Genomic DNA, 22,962 nt, shown 5'->3' with positions numbered 1-22,962 from the left:
ATGAGGCCTGCATAGAAGAATGGAAGAAGCCATACGATGTCCACATAAACAGGAAACCGCATGTTCCAAGCAGGGCCAGCTCCTGCCTCCCTCCCAGGCCTCCTTTTTCTCCTGTACCAGCCTGTTTCAGTGAGTAAAACCTCATCCACTCACTCATTTGCCTCAGTAACAACCTCCTTCCCACACTTACAGATCTCCTCTTTGTGTTTAAATGCTGTGGATCCTGCCTTCTTACCATCTCAAAACTCTTCCCTCTTTTTCCTCTCCATATCCACTGTCTTGGTTCAGGCCCTCATTTATTTGCATCTTATTTGAAATCCCTCCAAATCTATATGGAAAACTCTTGCCAAAGGGAGACCTATAAGGTAAAAATCTGATGTCACAGCCTTGCTGGGAGTTCTTTATTGGGGCTTCTGAAAGCCAGCAGGACTGCGTCTGGTTTGTCCCTCCTTTCCTTGCTTTATCTTTAACTACATACAGGCCCCATCCTCCCCCATCCCCACTCATTGTACAGACACATACTCTCCCCTGTAGCACTAAAGAAGGACCATTTGCAGTTTCCACCTCAGAGCCTTTGTTCAAACATCTTCCTCGGTCTCCTACCTCACTTACCTACAAATACCAGTGCATTTTTCAAGTTTTGTTTCTAGTATCACACACTCTTCTGAATCTTTCTCTGGCTGTCACTTCCCTGTGAGTGTTCTAACCGTCCCAATAGTGATGGCTACACTGTCCTTTTCCACAATTCCCTCCGTTTCTTCTTGAATTTATTTACCTGTCTGCTTCCCTCTATTAACACTAGGTAGTCTCCTCTACTACTATGGCTCTTCAGAGCAGGAAACTGAGCTTCATTTGACTTAATTTTCCCAGCATTTGCGACACATACGTACCCAGAAAAGATATGAAGGATAAGAAAATGAGGCAGGAATGAAGGGAGAGGGGAGGTGTTCAACATAAATAACACTTAGCTGTCTTGTCTAGATAAAAATAGAAGAGTTACGCTCTACAAAGCCAGCATCAGCCTGAAACCAAAACCTGGCAAAGATACAATGCAAAAAGAAAACTTCAGGCCCTGATGGAAATATATGTAAAAATTATCAACAAAATATTAGCAAACCAAATCCAGTAGTATATAAAAAAGTTAATTCACCACGATCCAGTAAGCTTCATGCCTGAGGTGCAAGGTTGGTTCAACATATGCAAATCAATAAATATGATTTACCACATAAACAGAATTAAAAAGAAGAACCATCTGATCATCTCAACAGATGCAGAAGAAGCTTCTAATAAAATCCATATTCCCACATGAAAAAAATTGTCAATAAATTAGGCGTAAAAGTAACATACCTCAAAATAATCAGAATCATCTATGACAAACCCACAGCCAGCATCATACTGAATGGGCAAAAGCTGGAAGCATTCTCCTTAAGAACAGGAATAAGACAAGGATGCTCACTCTCACTACTTCTATTCAACATAGTACTGAAAGTCCTAGCCCGAGCATCAGGCAAGAGAAAGAAATAAAAAGCATCCAAATAAGAAAACAATAACTCAAATTATCTCTCTTATATACTGAGAAAACACTAAAGACTCCACTAAAAGCCTCCTAGAACTGATAAATGACTTGAGTAAGTTTTGGGATATAAAATCAAGGTACAGAAAATTAGTAGCATTCCTGTACACCAATAATGTTCAAGCTCAGAGCCAAATCAAGAACACAATCCCATGTACAATAGTCATAACAACAAAAAATACCTAGGAATACATCAAACTAAGAAAGTGAAATATCTCAACCAGGAGAGCTACAAGTAACTGCTGAAAGAAATCAGAGAGAACCCCCTCCAAAAACATTCCATGTTCATGGATTAGAATAACCAATACTATTAAAATGGCCATACTGTGCAAAGAAACCTGCAAATTCAACACTATTCCTATCAAACTACCAAGATCATTCTTCACAGAATTACAAAAAAAGTTCTAAAATTCACATGGAAACAAAAAACAGCCTAAATAGCCAAAGCAATCCTAAGCAGAAATAACAAAGCCAGAAGTATCATATTACCTGACTTCAACCTATACTAAAATGCTACAGTAACCCAAATGCCATGGTGCTGCTACAAAAATAGACACACAAACCAATGGAACAGAATAGAAACCCCAGAAATAAAGCTGTACACCTACAGTCCTCTGATCTTCAAAAGAGTTGAGAAAAATAAGCAACGGGGAAAAGACTCCCTACTCAATACATGGTGCCAGGATAGATAGCTGGCTAGCCATATGCAGATGAATAAAACTAGACCCCTATATTTTACCACACACAAAAATTAACTCAAGATGAATTAAATACTTAAATGTGGGCCCTCAAACTATAAGAATCCTAGAGAAAAATCTAGGAAATACCATTCTGATGTTGGCCTTGAGAAAGAATTTATGACTAAGCCCTCAAAAGCAATTGGAACAAAAACAAAAATTGACAAACAAAACCTAATTAGAGAGCTTCTGCACAGCAAAAGAAACTATCAGCAGAGTAAACAGATGACCTACAAAACTGGAGAAGATATTTACAAACTATGCATCTGACAAAGGTCTAATATCCAGACTCTACAAGGAACTTAAACAATTCAACAAGCAAAAAATAAATAACCCCATTAAAAAATGGGCAAAATACATGAACAGACCATTCCCCAAAGACGACAAACAAGTAGCCAACAAACATAAAAAATGCTCAGCATTACTAATCATCAGAGAAACGCAAATCAAAACCACAATGAGATACCATCTTATACCAGTCAGAATGGCTTTATTACAAAGTTAAAAACAGATGCTGTTGAGGCTGTGGAGAAAAGAAATTGTTCTACCAAAAATATATATATATACACACACACACACACACACACACACACACACACCCCAAAACCACACACATGTACTTGTATGTTCACTGCAGCACTATTCACAATAGTAAAGATATGGAATCAACCTAGGTGCCCATCAATGGTGGACTGGATAAAGAAAATGTGGTACATACACAGCCATAAAAAAGAATGAAATCATATCCTTTGCAGCAACATGGATATAGCTGGAGGCTATTATACTAAGTGAATTAACATAGGAACAGAAAAACAAATACCACATGTTCTTACTTACAAGCACAGGGTACCCACGGACATAAAGATAAGAATAACAGACACTGGGAACTAGATAAGGAAGAGAAGAATGGGTGAAAGGGTTTAAAACGATACCTATGGAGTACTATGCTTACTACCTGGGTGATGGGATTATTCACAATTCAAACTTCAGCATCTCATAACATACCCATGTATCATACCTGAACATATGTTCCTGAATCTAAAATAAAAGTTGAAATTATATTTTAAAAATTGCAAACTTATCTCAAAGAGATATCTGCACTCCCATGTTCATTGTAGCATTATATACAATAGCCAAAATATGGAAACAATCTAAAGGTGTATCAACAAAGAAATGGATAAAGTGGGTATATACATACAATGGAATATTTTTCAATCTTAAAAAAAAAGAAAATCCTGCCATATGCAACATGGATGAACCCGGGGGACATTATGCTAAGTGACATAAGTCAGTCATAGAAAAAAAAAATATTGTATGAGTCCACTTATGAAGTATCTAAAATAGTCCAAAAGATAGAAACAGAATAGAATGATGATTTCCAGTGATTGTGAGAAGTGGAAAATGGGGAGTTCTGTTTCAAAAGTACACCATTACTGTTGCCGTGTGACTGAGTTCCAGACATCTGCTGTATGACAGTGTGTGTGCATACAGTTAATATGGCATTGTGTTCTTATACTATTTGTCAAGGGGATAGATCTCATGTTAAATGGTCTTACCACAAAAAATTAAAAGTAAAAAAAATTAAAAATGCAAAAAATTTGTAAGAGTTAGAAGAGGACTGTGTCTTTGGTTAGAGTACACACAAAAGATTGTTATTACAAATACAGTCTCTAGAAGATTTATTACTAAAGATTTTAAGCTGTAATGCATACTATCTTCATTCGTTTTGTGCTGCTATAACTGAATACCAGAGACTGGGTAATTTATAATAAACAGAAATTTATTTCTCATAGTCCTATATGCGGGAAAGTCCATGGTTGAGAGGCCATCACATTGCCAGGGCCTTTTTGCTGCATCATCCCACGATGGAAGGGCAAAAGGAGGGTGAAAGAGATAAAAGGGGGCCAAACTCATCTATTCATAAGGAACTCACCCCTGTGATAATAAACCCACTTTCACAATAATGGCATTAATCCATTCATTACGGATGAACTCTTAAGGCCTAAATTAATTCTTAAAGGTCCTACCTCTTAATGCTATCACAATAGCCATTAAGTTTCCAACACATGTATCTTTTGGGACACCTTCAAACCATAGCATTCTGGCCCTGATCCCCAAAATTCATGTCTTTCTCATATATAAATACATTTATTTCATCCCAGTATCCCCAAAGTGTTAACTCATTCTAGCACCAACTTAAAAGTCTAAACTCTCTGCATGCCTACAGAATTAGCACAATGTGGGAACAACCAAGGCTTACCACTTATATCCTCCAGAGTGGCAGCATGATTCACATGTGGGACTGCTTGAGCTATGACTGAGTGGCAGAAAAATGCTCCTCTGGGGATGCAGAAGGCAGAGTCCTGAGGTGGCACTGGAAAGTCAGCCTGTGGCTGGTACCCCGGGGTCTGTCCCTGGAAACCATCTGCCCTCCTAGAGCTCTGGGTTTGTGATGGAGGGGCAGCCTCAAAAAATCTCCAAAATCACCTCAGGGTCATTCTCCCATTGTCTGGATGAATAGCATCTGGTTTTCCTCTATTCATACTAATCTCTTTATCAAATGGTTGCTTAGCCATACATTTCCTCTCCAGAAAATGCTGTTTATTTCTCTACCACACAACCAGGCTGAAAATCCTTCAGATCCCTTTTAATTATAAATCCCATCTTTAAATTATTTTTTCTCTTCTCTCATTTTACTGCATGCAGTTAAAAGAAGCCACACGGGTTTTTCGATGTTTTACTCAAAAATGTCTTCTCCCAGATATCCTAGTTTATTGCTCTTAAATTCTGATTTTCGTAAGGCCTCAAGGCATGGATGCAATTCAGCCAAGTTGTTTGCCACTTTATAATCATCATGGCCTTCACTCCAGTTTCCAATAAGGGATAGTCATCTTTTCTGTCTGAGACCTCATCAGAATGGCCTTAACTGTCTATATTTCTACCAACATTTTGATCACAATCACTTACGTAATCTCTAAGAAGTTTCAGATTCTCTCCTTCTGAGTCCTCATCAGAATTAGTTAATGCTCCTATATTTATAGCAATCTAGGCTTTTGTTAGCCTGCTACTCCAAATTCTTCCAGCCTTTACCCATCACCCAATACCAAAGCCTACTTACACAATTTTTTTTTTTTGAGATGGAGTCTCGCTCTGTTGCCTAGGCTGCAGTGCAGTGGCGTGATCTCAGCTCACTCCACCTCCCGAGTTCAAGCAGTTCTCTACCTTATTCTCCTGAGTAGCTGGGATTACAGGTGCCTGCCGCCATGCCTGGCTAATTTTTGTATTTTTAGTAGAGACAGGGTTTTACCATCTTGGCCAAGCTGGTCTTGAACTCCTGATCTCATGATTCACCCTCCTTAGCCTCCCAAAGTGTTGGAATTACAGGCGTAAGCCACTACGCCTGGCCCACTTCCACATTTTCAGGTATTTATTGTAACAATCACCCCACTCCTTGTACCAATTTTCTGTCTTAATCCATTTTGTGCTGCTATAACAGAATACCACAGACTAGATAATTTATAATAAACATAAATTTATTTTTCACATTTCTGGAGGCTGAGAAGTCCAAAATCAAAGGGCCAGTATCTAATGAGGGCCGTCTTGCTGCATCACTGCATGGTAGAAGGGCAAAAAGAGGGTGACAAAGAGACAAAAGGGGGCTGAACTTGTCTTCTTATAAAGAAGCTGCTCCTGAAATAACAAATCTACTTCTCAATAATGACATTAATTGATTCATGATGGCAGAGCCCTCATACATTGATCACCTCTCAAAGGTCCCACCTTTTAATAGTTTACAGTGGCCATTAAGTAAACTACTACTTAATATATGCTTTTTTGGGGGCATATTCAAACCACAGCATATACCTTTTCATGAGGAAAAATATGAGATTATTAGGATATGAAAAACAGTGACCAAGGTGTCACAGTGACTGCTATGGTAGTTACTCATCCTACTGATCTCAGTAGGTTTTCTTTGAAAATACTTGGCCTTTGAACAACAACCACAACATGTAACAAGATCCCCCACACAGAGGGGTCTTAGAGACTATTGTTTAATTCAAATTGAGATTATAGGTACAGCCAGGTGCTATGGCTCATGCCTGTAATCTGTAATCTCAGCCCTTTGGGTGACCAAGGTAGAAGAATTGCTTGAAGCCAGGAGTTCAAGCCCAGCATGGGCAACACAGCAAGACCCTGTCTCTACATAAAATTTAAGAGTTAGCCAGGTGTAGTGATACGTGCCTGTAGTCTCAGCTACTTGGGAGGCTGAGGTGGAAGAATTGCTTGAGCTCAGGAGTTCAAGGCTTCAGTGAGCTATGACCATGCCCTTGCACTGCAGCCTGGGCAGCACAGCAATACCCTGTCTCTAAGGAAAAAAAGAGATTACAGTGGTTCCTGAGAAGGACTGGCCTCCTCAAGTCAATGGCATCAAATACTGACACAGTCAGCAGAGCCAGTTACAAGGATCTTGGAGTCAAGGGGTTCTTTGAGCAAATCTACATGAGAAAAGCAGGGAATAAAAAGCATGGTATAAAAAGGAGAAGCTAGTGTCAGAATGGAGTCACAAGTAGGAAATAGAGATCAGTCACAAAAAAGAGCCTAACATTCCAAAGCAGGTCAGGATGGAGCAGTATATCTGGAGAGAAAACTGTATAAATCGTTATAAATAAGAGAGAACAGCTTGGCATAGGCACAGCTTTTAAGGGTCAGAAGTCATGCTGGAGCTTTAAAATAAAATCTTTTTATTATAAAGCGGCACCCGTAAAAACAAAACAAAATAACAACCAAAAAAAGAAAACCATAGTACTGCTAGAGAGTTTTCCCATTTTATTAGACATTGAATCTTCATTAGGATGCTGGGATAACACTTTCAGAGAAGAATAGACAACTGAGAAAGGATTTAAAGATAAACTGTGAAGTGGATTACCATATGGAAAAGTGACTTTACAAGGAAAAAATGAAGAAATAGATATCATTTAAATGTCATTCTGTATCATGAATGAGGGAAGGGATGTATCAATGGGATGCACCACTATGCCTCCTGGGCCCTTAAGTTCTCACTGGAGGAGAGAGATGAACACAGGTCCATCCCCACTGTGGGCAAGATGCCACAGAGACCTCTCTTTCTTCTTTGACAATAAATGCCAGAACACTGAAGTGAAACGCAGAACACAGAAAAGGTGCTTGCTGGAAAAGCCGGTACTTGGAACAGAGAGCAAGAGCCAGAACTTTCCCTGATTGAATGGTGAAATCCAGAAGACCATGTCCTGTAGAGCTCATTCTTCCTCAAATGTGTTCTGTTGCCATACAGAGCTACACAGTTATAAGAAATAACTAATCATTACTTAATAATTGAGATGGGAAAAGTTCTCTCAAGGCAATGGATCATTCCACTCTTTGAAGGAAGTATTCCACTCAGTATAAGCACTGAAGGTGACCACACCACAGGGTTTGAAAAAAATTTTTTCTGCCATTAATTCCAAGTAACGTGCATGAATAATCTTAGATGAACATGGTATTCGGTGTAGAGTCAAGGTTAAGAACCTAGGGATGTAAAAGACAGAGTGTATGTATGTGATGGGGAGGGAGAGGCAAAGGAAAAGGAAAGTTGTGGCTTTGCCCCTTAGAAGCCATGTGATTTAGAGCAAAACTTCAAAACTCCATAAACCTCAATGTACTCCAACTACAAAGTGTATCTAGTAATACCCACCTCACAGAATTGTCGTGAGGCTTGAAAAAGAAAATGCCCACAAAGCACTTGGCAGAATAACTGGCACAAAGTAGACTCTCAATAAATGGATGAATAGACTCAGCAAAGCAACCAGAGAGCCAGGGCCGCAGGGGCTTTGGATGGGTTGTTTTCAGTCCCTCCCAGACATACCAGGTGCCTCAGCTCTAATTCTCTAAGGTTTGTAAAGATGTGCCTCTTTCTGGAGTTTGACTCTCAGAGAATTCTGTTAGAGAATCGCATATCATAATCCCAGCTCAATCTTTCATTGCCAAATCTGAATTGAAGATTCAGAAAATGGGCAGTGTGATACAACCATGGCAGCTTGGCTCTCCAAAGGTGCTCTCAAAATCACAGTCCCTTCGGTAATAGTAAAGTGAGAGCCCAACAGTCAAGCACACAGTTTTTGTCTGAGATGCAAGAACTCTTAAGCTCTGCCAAGGTAAGAAGAGAACCTTCCAGAAAGAGATCCTCAGTTAAAAAAAAAACAAACCCTCTGCTTCAAGCATTCTAAGACAGTTGCCAGGAGCCACTGGCTGATTTAAAAATCCAGGGAAGCTTGGGGAAGGGAGAGGACAACAAGGTGAAGGTTAAGGGAAGGAAGGAGTGACTATGGCAACTTTGCAGTAACTAAAAATTCCAAATTATTTACAGCGGCAGAAATCAGAAAAGCTCAATGATTTATATTACATTTGAAAATTAATCGTCCATCAGATAATGTGTAGCATATCATAAAATGTTTTGGTAACACAATCTGACTAACATAAATTCAAACAGAATGCTAGAGACTTATTTGATTCATTTCTCCTGAAACCTCCATAATGTAAGCCTTTTGTCTGCTTCCCATTCCTCCACCCCTAATTTTATAAGCTATTAAGAATTTGGAAGGGCCTGAGGCTCCCTACTCTACTCACTGCACCCATCAGTGACATCAAGAACGGACTTGAAATACAAACTAGCATTGTACCATGCTGTGTGCCTCACAGCCACAACTACCCCAGGAGAGAAGCAGAGGCCACAGGTCCAGGCGGCGCCGCACCTCACAGCAGGGATACTCCCCCCAGCAACAGCAGCCAGACGACTAGTGCTCCAAGCTGGACCTGCGTTGGCCACATGTGTGACAAGCTTTCAAATCACACACACAGGAAGAGGAAGGGGCATTTCAGAATCACAGGCTTATGCCAGGAGTATTTCTAAGCCAAATAATGCCTAGAGCAAGAGAAAAAAAGCAAGAAGAAGCCCATCGTCTCCTTGCTTTCATGTTCCTGCCCCAGAATGGGAGGAGCTATTCTAATATGTAACTCAGTAAGTTTTACAGGTAAACCAGTGACACTCTAGGTCTAATCGTGTTGGGAAAAAGAGAGGAAGATAATAAGGACCATTCATTGCAACCCAGCAGAATCATCACTAAGTCAGGGCTGTATTCCCAGGAGGTCAGGCATTCTGTCACTGAGATAGGAGGTCAGAACAAGATAAGGTCACAAAGACCTTGCTGATAAAGCAGGTTGCAGTAAAGAAGTCAGCCAAGGCCCACCAAATCCAAGATGAACGTGATCTCTGGTGTCCTCACCACTCATTATACATTAATTATAATGCATTAGCATGTTAAAAGACACTCCCACCAATGCTATGGCAGTTTACAAATGCCAGGGCAACATCAGGAAGTTACCTTATATGGTCTAAAAAGGGGAAGAACCCTCAGTTCTGGGAATTGCCCACCTCTTTACACGAAAACTAATTAAATAATACACCTCTTGTTTAGCATATAATCAAAAAATAATCATAAAAATGGTAAACCAGCCCATTGGGGTTGCTCTGCCACAGAGTAGCCATACTTTATTCCTTTACTTTCTTAATAAACTTGCCTTTTACTTTATTCTATGGACTCACCCTGAATTCTTTCTTGCTTGAGGTCCGAGGACCCTCTCTTGGGGTCTGGATTGGGATCCCTTTTCGATAACACAACTACTACCTTCGATCTCAGAGAACATGGTACAGGAAACAGAACTGAGGGTCTGGAACCATACGAACTTGGTTTCGAATACTGATGCTATCACTGAATACAAGTTATTTGTTATTAGCTAAGTTCCTCTATTTGTAAAAATGAGATGATCAGATCTATGCTGAAGGGTTATGGGAGGAATGGATGGAAATAAAGTAACAAGGGTAAAAAATGATGCCTGCAAACTCATAGGTACTCACAAAAGGCTAACTCCCTTCCATCACTAGATAATAAAGAGGACTTTAAATTAGTATCACCTGGTGCACAGGAACCAAGCAAGGATGCTGTCCATTACCAACTATGGGACCCTGGCGTGGCAGGAAATGGGTTCCCACACCGGCTGCTGCCTGCCCTGAGCCTCTCTTCTTCCCTCTGTCCTGCCCTGCTTTTTCAAAATAAAAATGCATTGACTCAAAAATGTGATAACCAAAAAGCTTCTCTCATGCTCACAATATCAGACATAGTTGTTCTCCTCTTGCACACCGTTAGCCTGTGAAGATGAGCACGAGGAAGCCAGGATTGAAGGGGGCTGTCCATGAGTACAAAGGCCATCTGTAGAACAGTAGCACAGCTAGCCCTGTGGCAAGATGTTGTCTATAAGGAAAGTCACTTGACTGAGGAGTTCATGCTCACTGCGAAGTTCAACTTGGAAAAAGTCATATATTCACATTTGGGTTCAAGAATTTAAAAGATGATTTTTATCTTGTAATTCAATGCATGCGGGTGAGATGGTGCTTACCTTTTTTTTTTCCTGCAGTGTTCTTTAGGATCTTTTTATGAACCACTGTAAGTCATGGGAGACATAAATATATCACCTGCAAAGTGGGTTTGGGGACTTTTTTGCCTACAGTCTTTCTACTAAAAGTTACCAGAGTAAAGTGAAGATAGTAACAAATTCAGAATCCAAAGAATTGGATTTCTGCTCCATTTCTGCTGTTTACTAGTTGTGTAACCCTGAATAATTCACTGAATCTCAATTGCTTACCCCCATCTGTCAAACAAAGGGGTCAGAATGGAGTAGGAGACTGAAGACCACCCATGTAAGAATCATCTGAAGAGCTTGCTGAAAATTGCAGATCCTAGGCTTGGCCCCGCCCTCGCTGAATCCAGCACTGGGGATGGGGCCTGGGATATTCATTGTTCACAAATACCTGGGATTTTTATATTCACTGTACTTGGGACTCACGGGAGAAGATGATCTCTAGACTGTATCTCAGATGGTCACTGTCATATTCTAAATGCTTTTTGTTCTAGTGAAAGTGCTGATTCATTTGTAAATCAGTTCATAGTTCAGGCAGGTATTGAACCCTTCTTTCCTTTTTAGTTTCCCTAGCCAATGAGGTTGCCCATTTTCTTCTCACTCACAGCTAACCAACTAAGGCTAAAATACAACATCCTGTCCAATCTTCATTCTCAAATGAGCCAAATAAATTTCAAGGTCCTTGACTCTCAGGCCAGCACCTTGTCCAAGAGATCCCATAGCTGTTTCCGATATTGTTTCCCAACTGAAAATATTTTCCTTCCCAAGCCAGACTACAGAGTCTTCAGTTTGGTTCCAAAGCCCTGTGTCTCTTCTGCTTCCTGCAACTGCTCAGATTTCTCTAGAAATCTCTTGCCCAGGTATTTGACCTAGTTTACTTAGCAAGTTAGAGCAGGGAGGGTCACTGCACAAAGGGATTTGATACCAGACAAACAGTCTATAAAAATAAAACAAGTCAGAGCTGGAGGAGAACAACAGAGATGATAAAATACTGGTGAAATGAGTGGCTCATTAAAAGGTAAACCACCTAAATGCATTGTGGGAGGACCAGTCACTTGTCCCGGGATGCTCAGAGCTAATGCACCTCAAAGAGAGAAGGAAGGACATGTGCTAAGTCTGCCGTAAAAATAAATGTCTTCAGTTTAAATACATTAATACATGTATTCTTTATTCGTAGATAGGTCCTTTCTACTTTTTGATGTTAAAGCATCTTTACCTTTTTGAAATGGTGGTAACAGTTAATTTTATAACTCTATTCGATTAAAAATAATGTTTAAAACATTATGGTGGTTCTCTCACCCTTGTTTTGTTTTTATTTTATTTGGCTCAAAATCTCCTAGGAAAGACTGACTCTCCCCCTCAGCAAAGGTGCATGGTCTACCATGGTCAAAGCGTGGGAAAGAGGGCCCTCCATCTGCAGTGTGGGAGTCATTGTACCTATTTTCAACTGGCAATTTCCAGTGGAACCCTCTTAACAGAAAGTTCTCTCTACTTGAGCTCATTCAGAAATAGTGATTTCTTGGATACACTGACTATTTTCAAAGGAAGTCCCATGAGTTTGCTTGTTTGTTTATTTGCAGGTGGTGGGAAAGGTACAGGTATTCTTATCTCGAATGTGGAGATGGAAGTAGGAGATGTCCACCTGGGTATCATCTGTGTTGTGCTTTCTCAGTCCCTACACTGTGAGTACCAGCTCACTAATCATTCACTGGGACTGCACACTTTCAGTAGGATCTCCTCAGATTTTAATACATTTGCCTAGTGCCCTGAAAAAGGGGATCATTTAAAAGTCACCATTCTGGGTTCCCCTTTCATTCATTTCCCCAGTCCACTCAATACCTGCTAGAGCACGTCTATTGGAAGAATGTGGGCAGGGGCTTGGATCTCACACTTGAGCAGCTCTGGAAAGGGAGGGGACGTTTATACTCAAGGCAATGTACCTGACTAGATTTTATGTTCCCTTTGCTAGTTCTGCAGATATTTATGCTTAAAAAGGGTTTTCACCTCCCGCTAAAGCACAGTCAAACTTCTCTGGTGGGATCTAGTCTCTCTCACACACACACACACACACACACACACACACACACACACACACTCACGTAATTCTCCTTGCCTAAAAACAGCCGATGAGCTGGAGTAGAAAACAAGAGAACAAGTACAATGACCTGGAACCATGCCATCAAGAGAGGGGTACCTACAGCCACCTAGGCTGCAGAGTCCCCCACCCAGGTGGTGCTGAAGGAACTGAGAGGCAGACACTCAGCTAGAACAACAAAGTGGGTCTATCTGAGGGACCAGCAGCCTTCCAAGCTGAGAGCCTCAGGGGGCTGACAGCATTTGAGATTGAAGGCCTCGAGCAGACGCTGATCCACACATTTATAATCTCTGAACAGGTGATCATTATTAACAAACAGAAGTTTGGTATTTTCTCATAACACAAAATATGCCAAGTAGGTAGCTGATGCCTGCTTACCACTGATCACAGAAAAACTGAAAAGTACTCTCCATGAGGGAGCCATGGGGGCAGGGTCAGATATCTTAAAGAATTATTTTATCCAGTGTATGATATTCCACTTTGGAATGCCCCAAGTAGTTTTCTACTTGGAGTAGTGGGTGGGGAGTGCAGCTAGGTTTTCCTTGCCATAATTCTTCCTAGCAAACAATGTATTTTATCATACACTCAGCATTTCTCAATAATCACAAACTTAACATTCTCAATAGAGGAGTTCCTTTTGAGTTAGGGCAACTAAGCCTGAATCCTTCTTTGGAGGAATCTAAGAGTAGGGAGATATACAGCTATGACTTACATCAGGTAAAACATCATCCTCAATATCTTTCTTTGGGTGAATACGAATGTAAGCCTGACATGCTGCCCCAAATCTACCCTTCAGCTTATCTGAGGGAAAAAAAAGTATCAACTTTTCTTTAGTTATTCAGTCTTTCATTAAGCCTGTCTAACCAGAGAGAAAAGTTAAGACTTGTAGAAGACAGCAACAAAGATTTCCTACCCTCCGACTGAAGTCCTCATGCTATCTGCTCCCTGAAAGCAGCTGGAGAACCCTTTGCTCCCTCAGCCTAGGTCTATGTTTAAGGCTCTGGCTTACTTACACAAAGGCTATCCCATAAGATTCCAAGGGAAGCCTGACTCCTATCCTCCCATAGACTCCAGCAGGCTGGTCTGCGAAAAGTATTCCTGTATTCAGTATTCTCACAGTATTTCTATTTAGGTATCTGCTTATATTCTCAAGGTTTGATGCTAACCCTTTAAACCAACAATTACTAACATTATAAAGGAATGGTTAAACTGTAAAACTCAATTTCTATGGGGAAGAATGATTCTAAATAAGCAGTCCTTCATCCTTAAGACTGGGCTCATGAATAGCTACAGGAGTGTGTTTCTTTTTCTTGCTTTCTCTCTCTCTTTCAAAATAAATGTATATACTGTGTAAGTGTCAAGCACTGCCCTTACATTTGAGGGTACACAGATAAATTCAGTCAGAGACCTCAAGGGGCTCATAATTCAGGGCTCAGAAGTCTAAGAATAGAGACAAGGGCCAGGTGCAAGTGTGGGTCAGAGGGAAGAGGGACGGATCACAGCTGGTGTCAGGGAAGTCTTCATAGTGATGATATTTGAGTCTCTGAAAATATAAAATGGACGCTGAGAATCCCATCACCAGAAAGGAAACACTGAATACTACCAAGATGCAAAACAACCTGGGGCTTTGAGAAAAGCCTGTGGATTCAAGGGTGGATCAGCAGCTTGAGTGATATTGGTTCTGTCAACAATTTACTAGGTATTTTAGGCTGGTCCCTCAAGTGTCCCATAATTTCAAAGTGCCTCCTAAATAGAAATGAAAATATTATTAGAGAATTCATTTAAATAAACCTCCTATATGAAAAAAAATGACCTCTTTCCAATTTGTTGAAATAAGAGAGTCATAATATTTATTTCATCAAGGGGGTGTGAGGCTTAAGTCAGGATTCATTTACTTCCTTACTCCTTCCAGGGCACTTGAAAATTTATATAATCCCATTTGTGGTTTGTAAGACCAGACTTCATGAGGATTTGAGGAGAAACTGTATAAATGTGAATGTTTTTATCGAGCTTTCCCTCCTTCTTTTAAGTATAACCAGCCTTCGCTAGACAGCACTTGGTTATGGCAAGAGTTTCCCAAGTTAAGGCCTCGGCCACTCCTCTGCACGCTCTGCCTCATTAATCGCTACAAAACCTTCCTTGGTGGCAGGCCCCCATCTCCTCTACACTTACTTCATTCACTGTGCTCTTACTGCAAGTCCTGTTTGCATGCTTATGTTTCCTCAAGTAGACTGTGAACAACCACAGGGTATCAACCATCTTTTATCTGTTTTTCTGAATCTCCAGCAACTAGTCACACAGTGACTAGCAGAGAAGAGGTGATTAAATAAAGTTTGTCAAATGAGTAACAGCTCAAAACCTCTGCTCTTGTTACAAGGCAAAACACAGCCTATCTGCTCTTGTTACAAGGCAAAACACACCCTCTGACAATGCAGCCTATCCTCCTGTTCTTCAGCTGCTGCTCACTCCATCCCTGCACCTCCCCTTTCTGACTACCTGAATTTTCTCTCTTATTTAAGGCAGAGGTTCCCAGCCTTGGCTGAACATTAGAATCACATGGGGGAGCTTTACAAATCAACACTGATGCTCAGCTCTACCGGTGGAGATTTTAAGTTTACTGGCCAGGGTGGGGTACTGGCATTGGTATAAACGCTCCTGTAATGAGCCTTAAGTGCAGCCAAGTTTGAGAACCACTTTTTTTTTTTTTTTTGGAGACAGAGTCTTGCTCAGTTGCCCAGGCTTGAGTGTAGTAGTGCAATCTGGACTCACTGTAATCTTTGCCTCCTGGGTTCAAGCAATTCTCCTGCCTCAGCCTCCCGAGTAGCTGGGACTACAGGTGTACAACACCACACTTGGCTGTATATATATATATATATATATATATATATTTTTTTTTTTTTGGTCTTTTTAGTGGAGATGAGGTTTTACCATGTTGGCCAGGCTGGTCTTGAACTCCTCACCTCAATCCACCCACCTCAGCCTCCCAAAAGTGCTGGGATTATAGGCACGTGCCACCGTGCCCAGCTGAGAACCACTGATTTTAAGGTAATACTCAAGTCTCACCTTTTCCTGAAAAGACTTACTATGCCTCTGATGATGTTACCTTCCTTTGGATTCAAAGCAGTTACTGTTTTAACCACTCATTAGACAACAAATCAAACACTGCCTTGTGACAGTACCTCAGTATTAGTTTGTTGGGACCTCGAGGGCAGGAACTACTCTTCTACTTATTTATATCCCCATGCCTTGCACAGGGTAGACCAAAACATATTTTCGATGGTTTTAAACAACAACAACATCAACAACGAAAAGTAGGCGAGGCCATTTTAATTCTACTCTAAGAACATGTCTTTGGTAAGAATAAAAATGTTGCACAAAGGGTGGGGTGGGATTGAAGCAGAGTAGGAAAAGAATAAATAAAAGTCAAATGGAAAAAAAGCTAAATTAGTCCAAAAGAAAATGTTTTCCAGCTTCTTAGGGTTTTTCAAACACTGAAGCAGAATAAGCAAGAGAATTAACTTGGCTTGTGCCTGATAAGGAGATTTCTTTCTTGGTTACAAAATTTTGCAAAGTTTCCAGGGTGTAAAGAAAATGATCAGCCAGGGAGGACTCCTTCCCTCGGACAACACAATTCAGCTCTTGGGTTAATCGGCTTTAAGGTCTGCTCAGCTTGACTTGACCCCCTTCCAGGCCTGTGATCTCTGTCTAAGCCTCATATTCAAGAGCCCTGGTATAGAGCTCAATGTCATAGAAACAGGATGAAACATAATCTTCATCCCATAGCCTGGATCCCTGGGTGTAATGGCCTCTTCTTGGGCATTGGAAAACCCTAAAAAACAAAAAACTATACCTGTTATCTTCTCCATGTGGCTGGTGTCCCAGAGGTCTCACTATCCTAGAATGATCCGGCATGTTCTGCTACTAAGTGGTGTTATAAGAAAGTACTATTTGGTGCAGTTACCTTATAGATTAGCTTTAAAGTATTGTTTTGGGCACATATCCCAGAAAAGACTTAGCTTCATATGGCTTCTATAGTTTGTCACAAAATAAGGACCACAGGAAAGTCTCAGGGAATCGCTAAAGCACACCCTCTGCTTAGGCAAGATAAGGTCACCAGACAGACATGTTTTCTATATCAAACTTTATTCTAGTTATTAAGTCACAAATTTAACAACTGGTCCCAAAGGGTATGCACATTTCTATAGATTAATTGAATGTATGTTCTTTGCCTGGGTTGGCCATTTTAACATTGGCCATGTTTTACATTAATTTTTAATTACTGTTTGATTAACATGATTCCAGAGCATTTAAGTCTACTCCTTATTGATTACTAATGATAGCGACAAGTTGTCTTTTGTAAATTAAGATAACATGACTGACCCATCTAATGGGATGTGAGCTGATGAACTGTCACTGGTCCACCCACACTCTGCTCCTCATTCTCCTTACGACCACTGGGCTGCATTTTACCATATAAGCCAAAAGCCAAACGCCATCAACATCCTCCAGTCACCAAAGAGACATATAAAACGATAGATTTGTCTCACCAGCTACTTCCTGTTGACACTGACTGGTTAATTTATTAAAACAAAAGGAAAATAAAAATATGGCTCCAACTTCTTTATTCACTTATAAATTCTAACTGGAATTAGTAAAACTAGGATTTGGGAGCCTTGACTCCATGATACCATGTATATATAATAGATGTAATCATAAATTCCATGTGTAACAGTAAGAATGGCTTCTAAAATCTAAAACCTAAAACTGAGATAAACTACAGCTTTCAAGGAGTGGGATCAAGGCTCCATGAAAATGAATGTCTCAATACTGATTCACAAGGAATTTTGCTTCCTCTGATAAAGTTTACGTAGGCGTGTTCGACAATCCTTAATGATATCCCTGAAAGCTGCAACACAGCTATTTAACATGATTTACTACCAAAGGTCATTAGATTCTCCAGGAATATTCTGGAATGTATTCCACTAAAAAGAGAAATAATAGCTTCAGAACCTAAGATACCTGACTTATCAGGGAAAAGGTTCCATTGAGGCAGTGAGTAGTCCAGGGCCTGAAAACTCAAGAATGTTTCCCTGAACAGAAACAAGCAGCTCCATCTTCTCAGGACATGGCTGACTTGACCACCAAACTGGAATGCTATTTACACAGTCCAAAGCAAACCAAAAAGAACTCTCTGGTCTGTAACCAAGGGCATTTGAAAAATTATATCTAGAACAGGCGATAGCTCATGCCTGTGTTTGATGATTCCTGCTTCCTTGAAAAAGAGCCAGTTTACCTCATGCAGGTAAAGGCAACAAAACCTTTTCAGCCATCTCCTCCAGAAAGGATCACCAGTGTGATATTTCATGCCTCTGTATCTAAACAGCCTGGATGTGATTTATATTTAGCAAGGTGGGCAAATCTGGCTTCTGAATTCTATCCTCTCCAAAAAATCAAAATAATCACCCGTCTTCTTCTTCTTCCAGCTTTTAGGAGAAACTATGATTGAATCTGGTTGTACAGTAGGATAAAGCTGAGGTTCGTTCGACACTAAGAAATTTTGTATTATGAAACATTTTACCAAAGAGGTCAGACAGTGGTGTCCTTTTCTTTGGAATCAAGAGAGAAGACTTAAAAGGAGGTAGAAGGTAACCTTTCTGGATGTAAGGGAAGGATTCTCACTGGGACCAGTATAGAAACCATAAATGGGGAACTCTGAGAAAGTGGTCAACCATTTGGAGGTCTCTCTAGTATCACTCAGTACTTTACACTACAGGTGTATGTGTTAATGTAAAAGTACCTAGTATCTGTGGAAGTGTTTATTCACTTGGCAGCATCTGTCTGGCCTAAGATTTTCAAAGTACACATACGCCAAGAAAAAGCACCATCATTATTTAATTCATATGCAAATTATCTAGTCCTCAATAAATACAATCTAAGTGAAATGATCATTTAGAGGCAGAGAATTGGACATCCTTAGAAGTGGGTCCTTGGTTGCCTACAAATATCAGAGAAATGCTTACTCTGGGAGATCAATTCTTATGTTTTTCCTGTGTGTGATTTGTCTCCCCACTTTATTATAACTGCTGTTGAGACAAGCAGAAATGCTGGTATCTTTATGCCCTACCAGTTTGGCTGGCCCAGGACAGACAATGCGGCCAGCATTTTCAGAGATGCTCAGGTTGCTAGGTACATCTCGTTCCCTGACCTTCATAGTCAGAGAATACTGTCAAAGCACTCACCTGTCTTCTCTCTGAACCAAGGTACTGGAGGATCAGCCGGGTATTCACACAGTGACTCCAGGTATTTCCTAGTGCAGCTGTCACACAGCTGGATCCAGAAGTGCCTGAAATGAAATGGTAAAAGCATGCTTGCAGATGCCCTTTCTTGAGATGGCATTTCACATGAAGTCCAGTCACTATTCATTGCTCAGAGAGTACTTGGAGGCTCAGTTCCTTACCACAGAAGTTGATGAAGTAGGAGAATGAATATGAGATGAACATGAGAATAAAAACCAGCAGGGGTTTCCTTCAGCCTCAAAGTGACTACCACTGGGCCAAACAATAACAGAGTTATATCTCAAAAAGAGGTTGCATTGCAAGACAGCTCAGAGCCACTGCTAATAATACATCTAGCCATTCAATATCCAAGGCATAGTGCTACTCCACAGAACCAGTTACGAAATAGTCTTAGTTTAATAGAGTTGTTAGACATTTTTAGCTTGACAAGAGTCTCAACTCAATTTTCCTTATCAATATAGAAACAGTGGCATATACATGTAAAATTCCCTTGTCCTCCCACCCTCCATATACACACACCCCAAAAAAAGGAATCTGGAGATCTCAACATTTCATATGTAGTCTGTTTTAGACATCCCTGTTCCAAGAGAAACATTCCTTTACCTTCTAAGACTTTCCTATAAGGAGAAGGGTCTGAAGTAACCTTTATCTGAGTTCCTAGCCTCCTCCAAGTTGCATCTTACATCTCCAAAGCTTTACTGACCCTTCTTGACATCACCAGGAGAAAACCTTTCTACTCCCTACCCCCTTCTTCCCTGTTGAAGGTGAGCCAACGAATCCTGCCGCATAGAAGCCAGCTCCCACAATCATGTCTGGCACATCCCGAGGCCTCCTCTGAACCCCTGTGCCCTGTGCCTGAGGCCACCTCTGAACCCACTTTGGTCGTGGGCCATGACAGGAATCCTAACCTTGGAGGGCACAGTTGGACATTTACTGTCCCTTGTAGCCTCCAGATATGATCATTTTTCAACGAGGAGACTATATACAGGTTGGAGTCCACTGAATTAGCTAAAACACAATGAGGCCTTGAGTGTCTCATCTGTCACCCCCTTATGACATTATCTGTTTGTATGCCTTAGTGTGGAGTAGGAATAGGTCTTGTTTTCCAGGGCAGACACCTTTCAGGGTGGTCTACTAACTGCACATGGCCTAAAGCACCTGGGTCCAAAGGCTACAATGGACAAATGTAGTTCAGTGGTTCTTGGCTGGAAGGTGATTTTATTGGTAATGTCTAATTCACAGTGTTACTGGCATCTAGAGGGTAGAGGCTGGTGATGCTGCTAACCATTTTATATTGCACAGGACAGCATCCTGCAACAAAAAAAATTATCCAGTCCAAAATATAACAGTGCTGAAGCTGAAAACTCCTGAGTCAGATAACACCAACCATATATATATGTGTGTGTGTGTGTGTGTGTGTGTGTGTACATATATATATATATGTATATGTATATATATATATATATGTATATGTATATATATATATATGTATATGTATATTTCTTGGTTCAAGCAGGAACAGGAATGAATGAGATGGAAATCAATAACCAAGGTCTCAACAAGCCCAGAGATTTCAGATTAAGGAAATTTTGCGTAAGAAAGAATAAAATTTGGGGTAACGTCAGTTCATCATGCACACAACTCAAAACATGCACAAATTAATGCGAAAACAAATAATCTAGACTGTTCTGATCTGATCACATCATTTCCTTACTTAAACGCCTTCAGTAGTCCTTCATGCCTGAGATTAAATACTATCTCCTGAACAACGCTCTCTGAGCACGTTGTCAGCTGCCTCTGCAGCTCTCTCTGGCTTCACCTCTCTCAGCTCTCTCACTAGATGGTCTCCCATGACCTCCTGACTGCCCTGGCCCCATCCTCCTTGACCTCTTGTCAGCAGTTGATAAAGCTTCTCTCTTCTTTGGCATCCAATCTACTGGCCTCTTCTGCTTCTCCTTTTACCATGTTGATTACTCCTTTCCTTTCTCTGCCTTTGTTTTCTCTGTCTTCTCAGTTGTGGGTGGACCTTAGGGAGTGGGGCATGACCACATTTTTTTCTTGTGTAATACCAGATGCTTTCAGTGTCCAGGAAAATAACATACCTTAGTAAAGATGCCAGGCGCTTGCATATTAACATGCATAAATTATTTACCCCCACTAAGAGAAACAGTCTTTACCATTTCTCTTGAAATTCACAACCCTCTCAGTCTAGCATTTTCCGCTTTTATAGAAATAGACTTAGAGAAAAATATTTTCTACTATAAGAAAACCAACACTGCAAGGGCAATAGCAACTACATTTGCATTTTAGAAAAGCAGCTCTATTGAGATAATTTACCTATCATACATCCTCCCATTTCTAGTGTCTAGTTCGGTGGCTTTTGCTATATTCACGGAGATGTTCAACCATCCCCACAATTAACTTTAGAACATTTCATCACCCCAAATAGAAATCCCACTCCCACTGCCCATCAGTCCCCAAGATCCTATTCCCTGCCTACCTCTAGCTCTTGGCAACCAGTAACCTATTTTTTCCTCTATATATTTAGTAACTGACTTTCAATGAAAGCCTATGAGATGAGGGAAGTGGTGAGTACTGTGGTGAGTCCGAGAGTTCATCCAGGATCTCCAGGGGGCAGTCTCTGTTCAGCTCCAGCTGTTGTTGTCATGCGGCAATGTGAGTTCACAGTTAGTCACATCTTATTTATTTATTTATTTAAAAAATGTAAAAACCTTTCATAATCTCATATTTCAATGTTATGATTTTAATTGTTCTAACATCAAAGTACAATTTTGATTTTTAAAAGGGAAGCCAGAAATCAATGCTTTAAGTATAATTTCCTGATTTACATCAGGAATTTTAAAGTTTTAAATTTTTAACAATTTTAAAATGTCAGTTTAATATTTACACTTTTAAAAACACACAAATAAACATGCTTTTGAGCCAGATATGCCTCATTCCTATCAAGCTTGCAGTGTCTGCTCTACACAGCATGGCTACACTCTGAAAAGGATGAGAGCTCCTTTGACAAGGTGGATGGTTTCTAAGCCTTTGTCTCAACCTCTGGCTTGTCTCAACACCTGTCTTCCACTTTTAACCACAAGAACTGCAAGCCTACACCATAAATTTTAGCACGGCAAATTCAGTATCATCAAAGCAAACTCATATTTTCCCATATAAATCTACTTCTCCATCTCTGAGGTTTAAAACCTCAGCTCCATTTTAAAATGTCTCCTTCTCTCATGCTTCTCACTTGCAATAAATTGAAAGGTCTTATTGATTTAACTGTAAAATCCTACCTATATCCATCCGTTCATTTCTCCTACTTCACCTTAGACCCATTTCCAACCCCTCATTCTTCCTAACTTAACCTTAGACCCACGTTAGCTTTCACCTGGTATGACTGCTTTAGTTGCCTGTTGTCCATGCTACTGTCACTTTCTCCCTATTAAAGCCATCCTCTATTTTACTACCTGATTAACCTCCTCCAAGCACACATCTAAGCACACCTCCCTCCCATTTACAACCAGCATGCTCAAAAACTTTCAATGGCTCCCAACTGCCTTCAGAGAATTCTAAATTCCTAACACTGGCATTCAAGGACTTTCTACCCTGTGCCCACCTGCCCTTCCAGACTTCTTTCCCCCACTCTATTTCTCACATCTGTGTTCCTACTTAATCACTTATTCCTCCCTCATCTGGAACTCCCCTATGTCCACATGTTTCAAATCTACCCTGCCTTTAATGCTACTCCCTATGTGCCAGTTTCTC

General features: G+C 40.5%; 1 protein-coding gene across 11 annotated transcripts in view; it reads right to left on the bottom strand.

The window, feature by feature from the left end:
- The window catches only part of RAD51B (RAD51 paralog B), a 642,672-nt gene that overhangs the window by 58,597 nt on the left and 561,113 nt on the right, over positions 1-22,962 (bottom strand). For 6 of the 11 annotated variants that reach the window (XR_004729965.3, XM_035260799.3, XM_054240085.2 and 3 more), the window contains exon 9: positions 19,135-19,238. The exons of the other annotated variants lie outside the window; for them this stretch is intronic. Coding sequence is in view for 5 of the 6 variants with exons in the window: in XM_035260799.3 (XP_035116690.1) it covers positions 19,135-19,238 (104 nt within the window). In the remaining variant the exon portion in view is untranslated. The remainder of the gene's footprint in view (positions 1-19,134; positions 19,239-22,962) is intronic. 11 annotated transcript variants of the gene reach the window in all.

This window comes from Callithrix jacchus, chromosome 8 (assembly GCF_049354715.1).
Source record: "Callithrix jacchus isolate 240 chromosome 8, calJac240_pri, whole genome shotgun sequence".
Lineage (NCBI taxonomy): Eukaryota > Metazoa > Chordata > Mammalia > Primates > Cebidae > Callithrix > Callithrix jacchus.
Note: the sequence above shows the minus strand (reverse complement) of the source record. Positions and strands in the feature narration are given on the sequence as shown.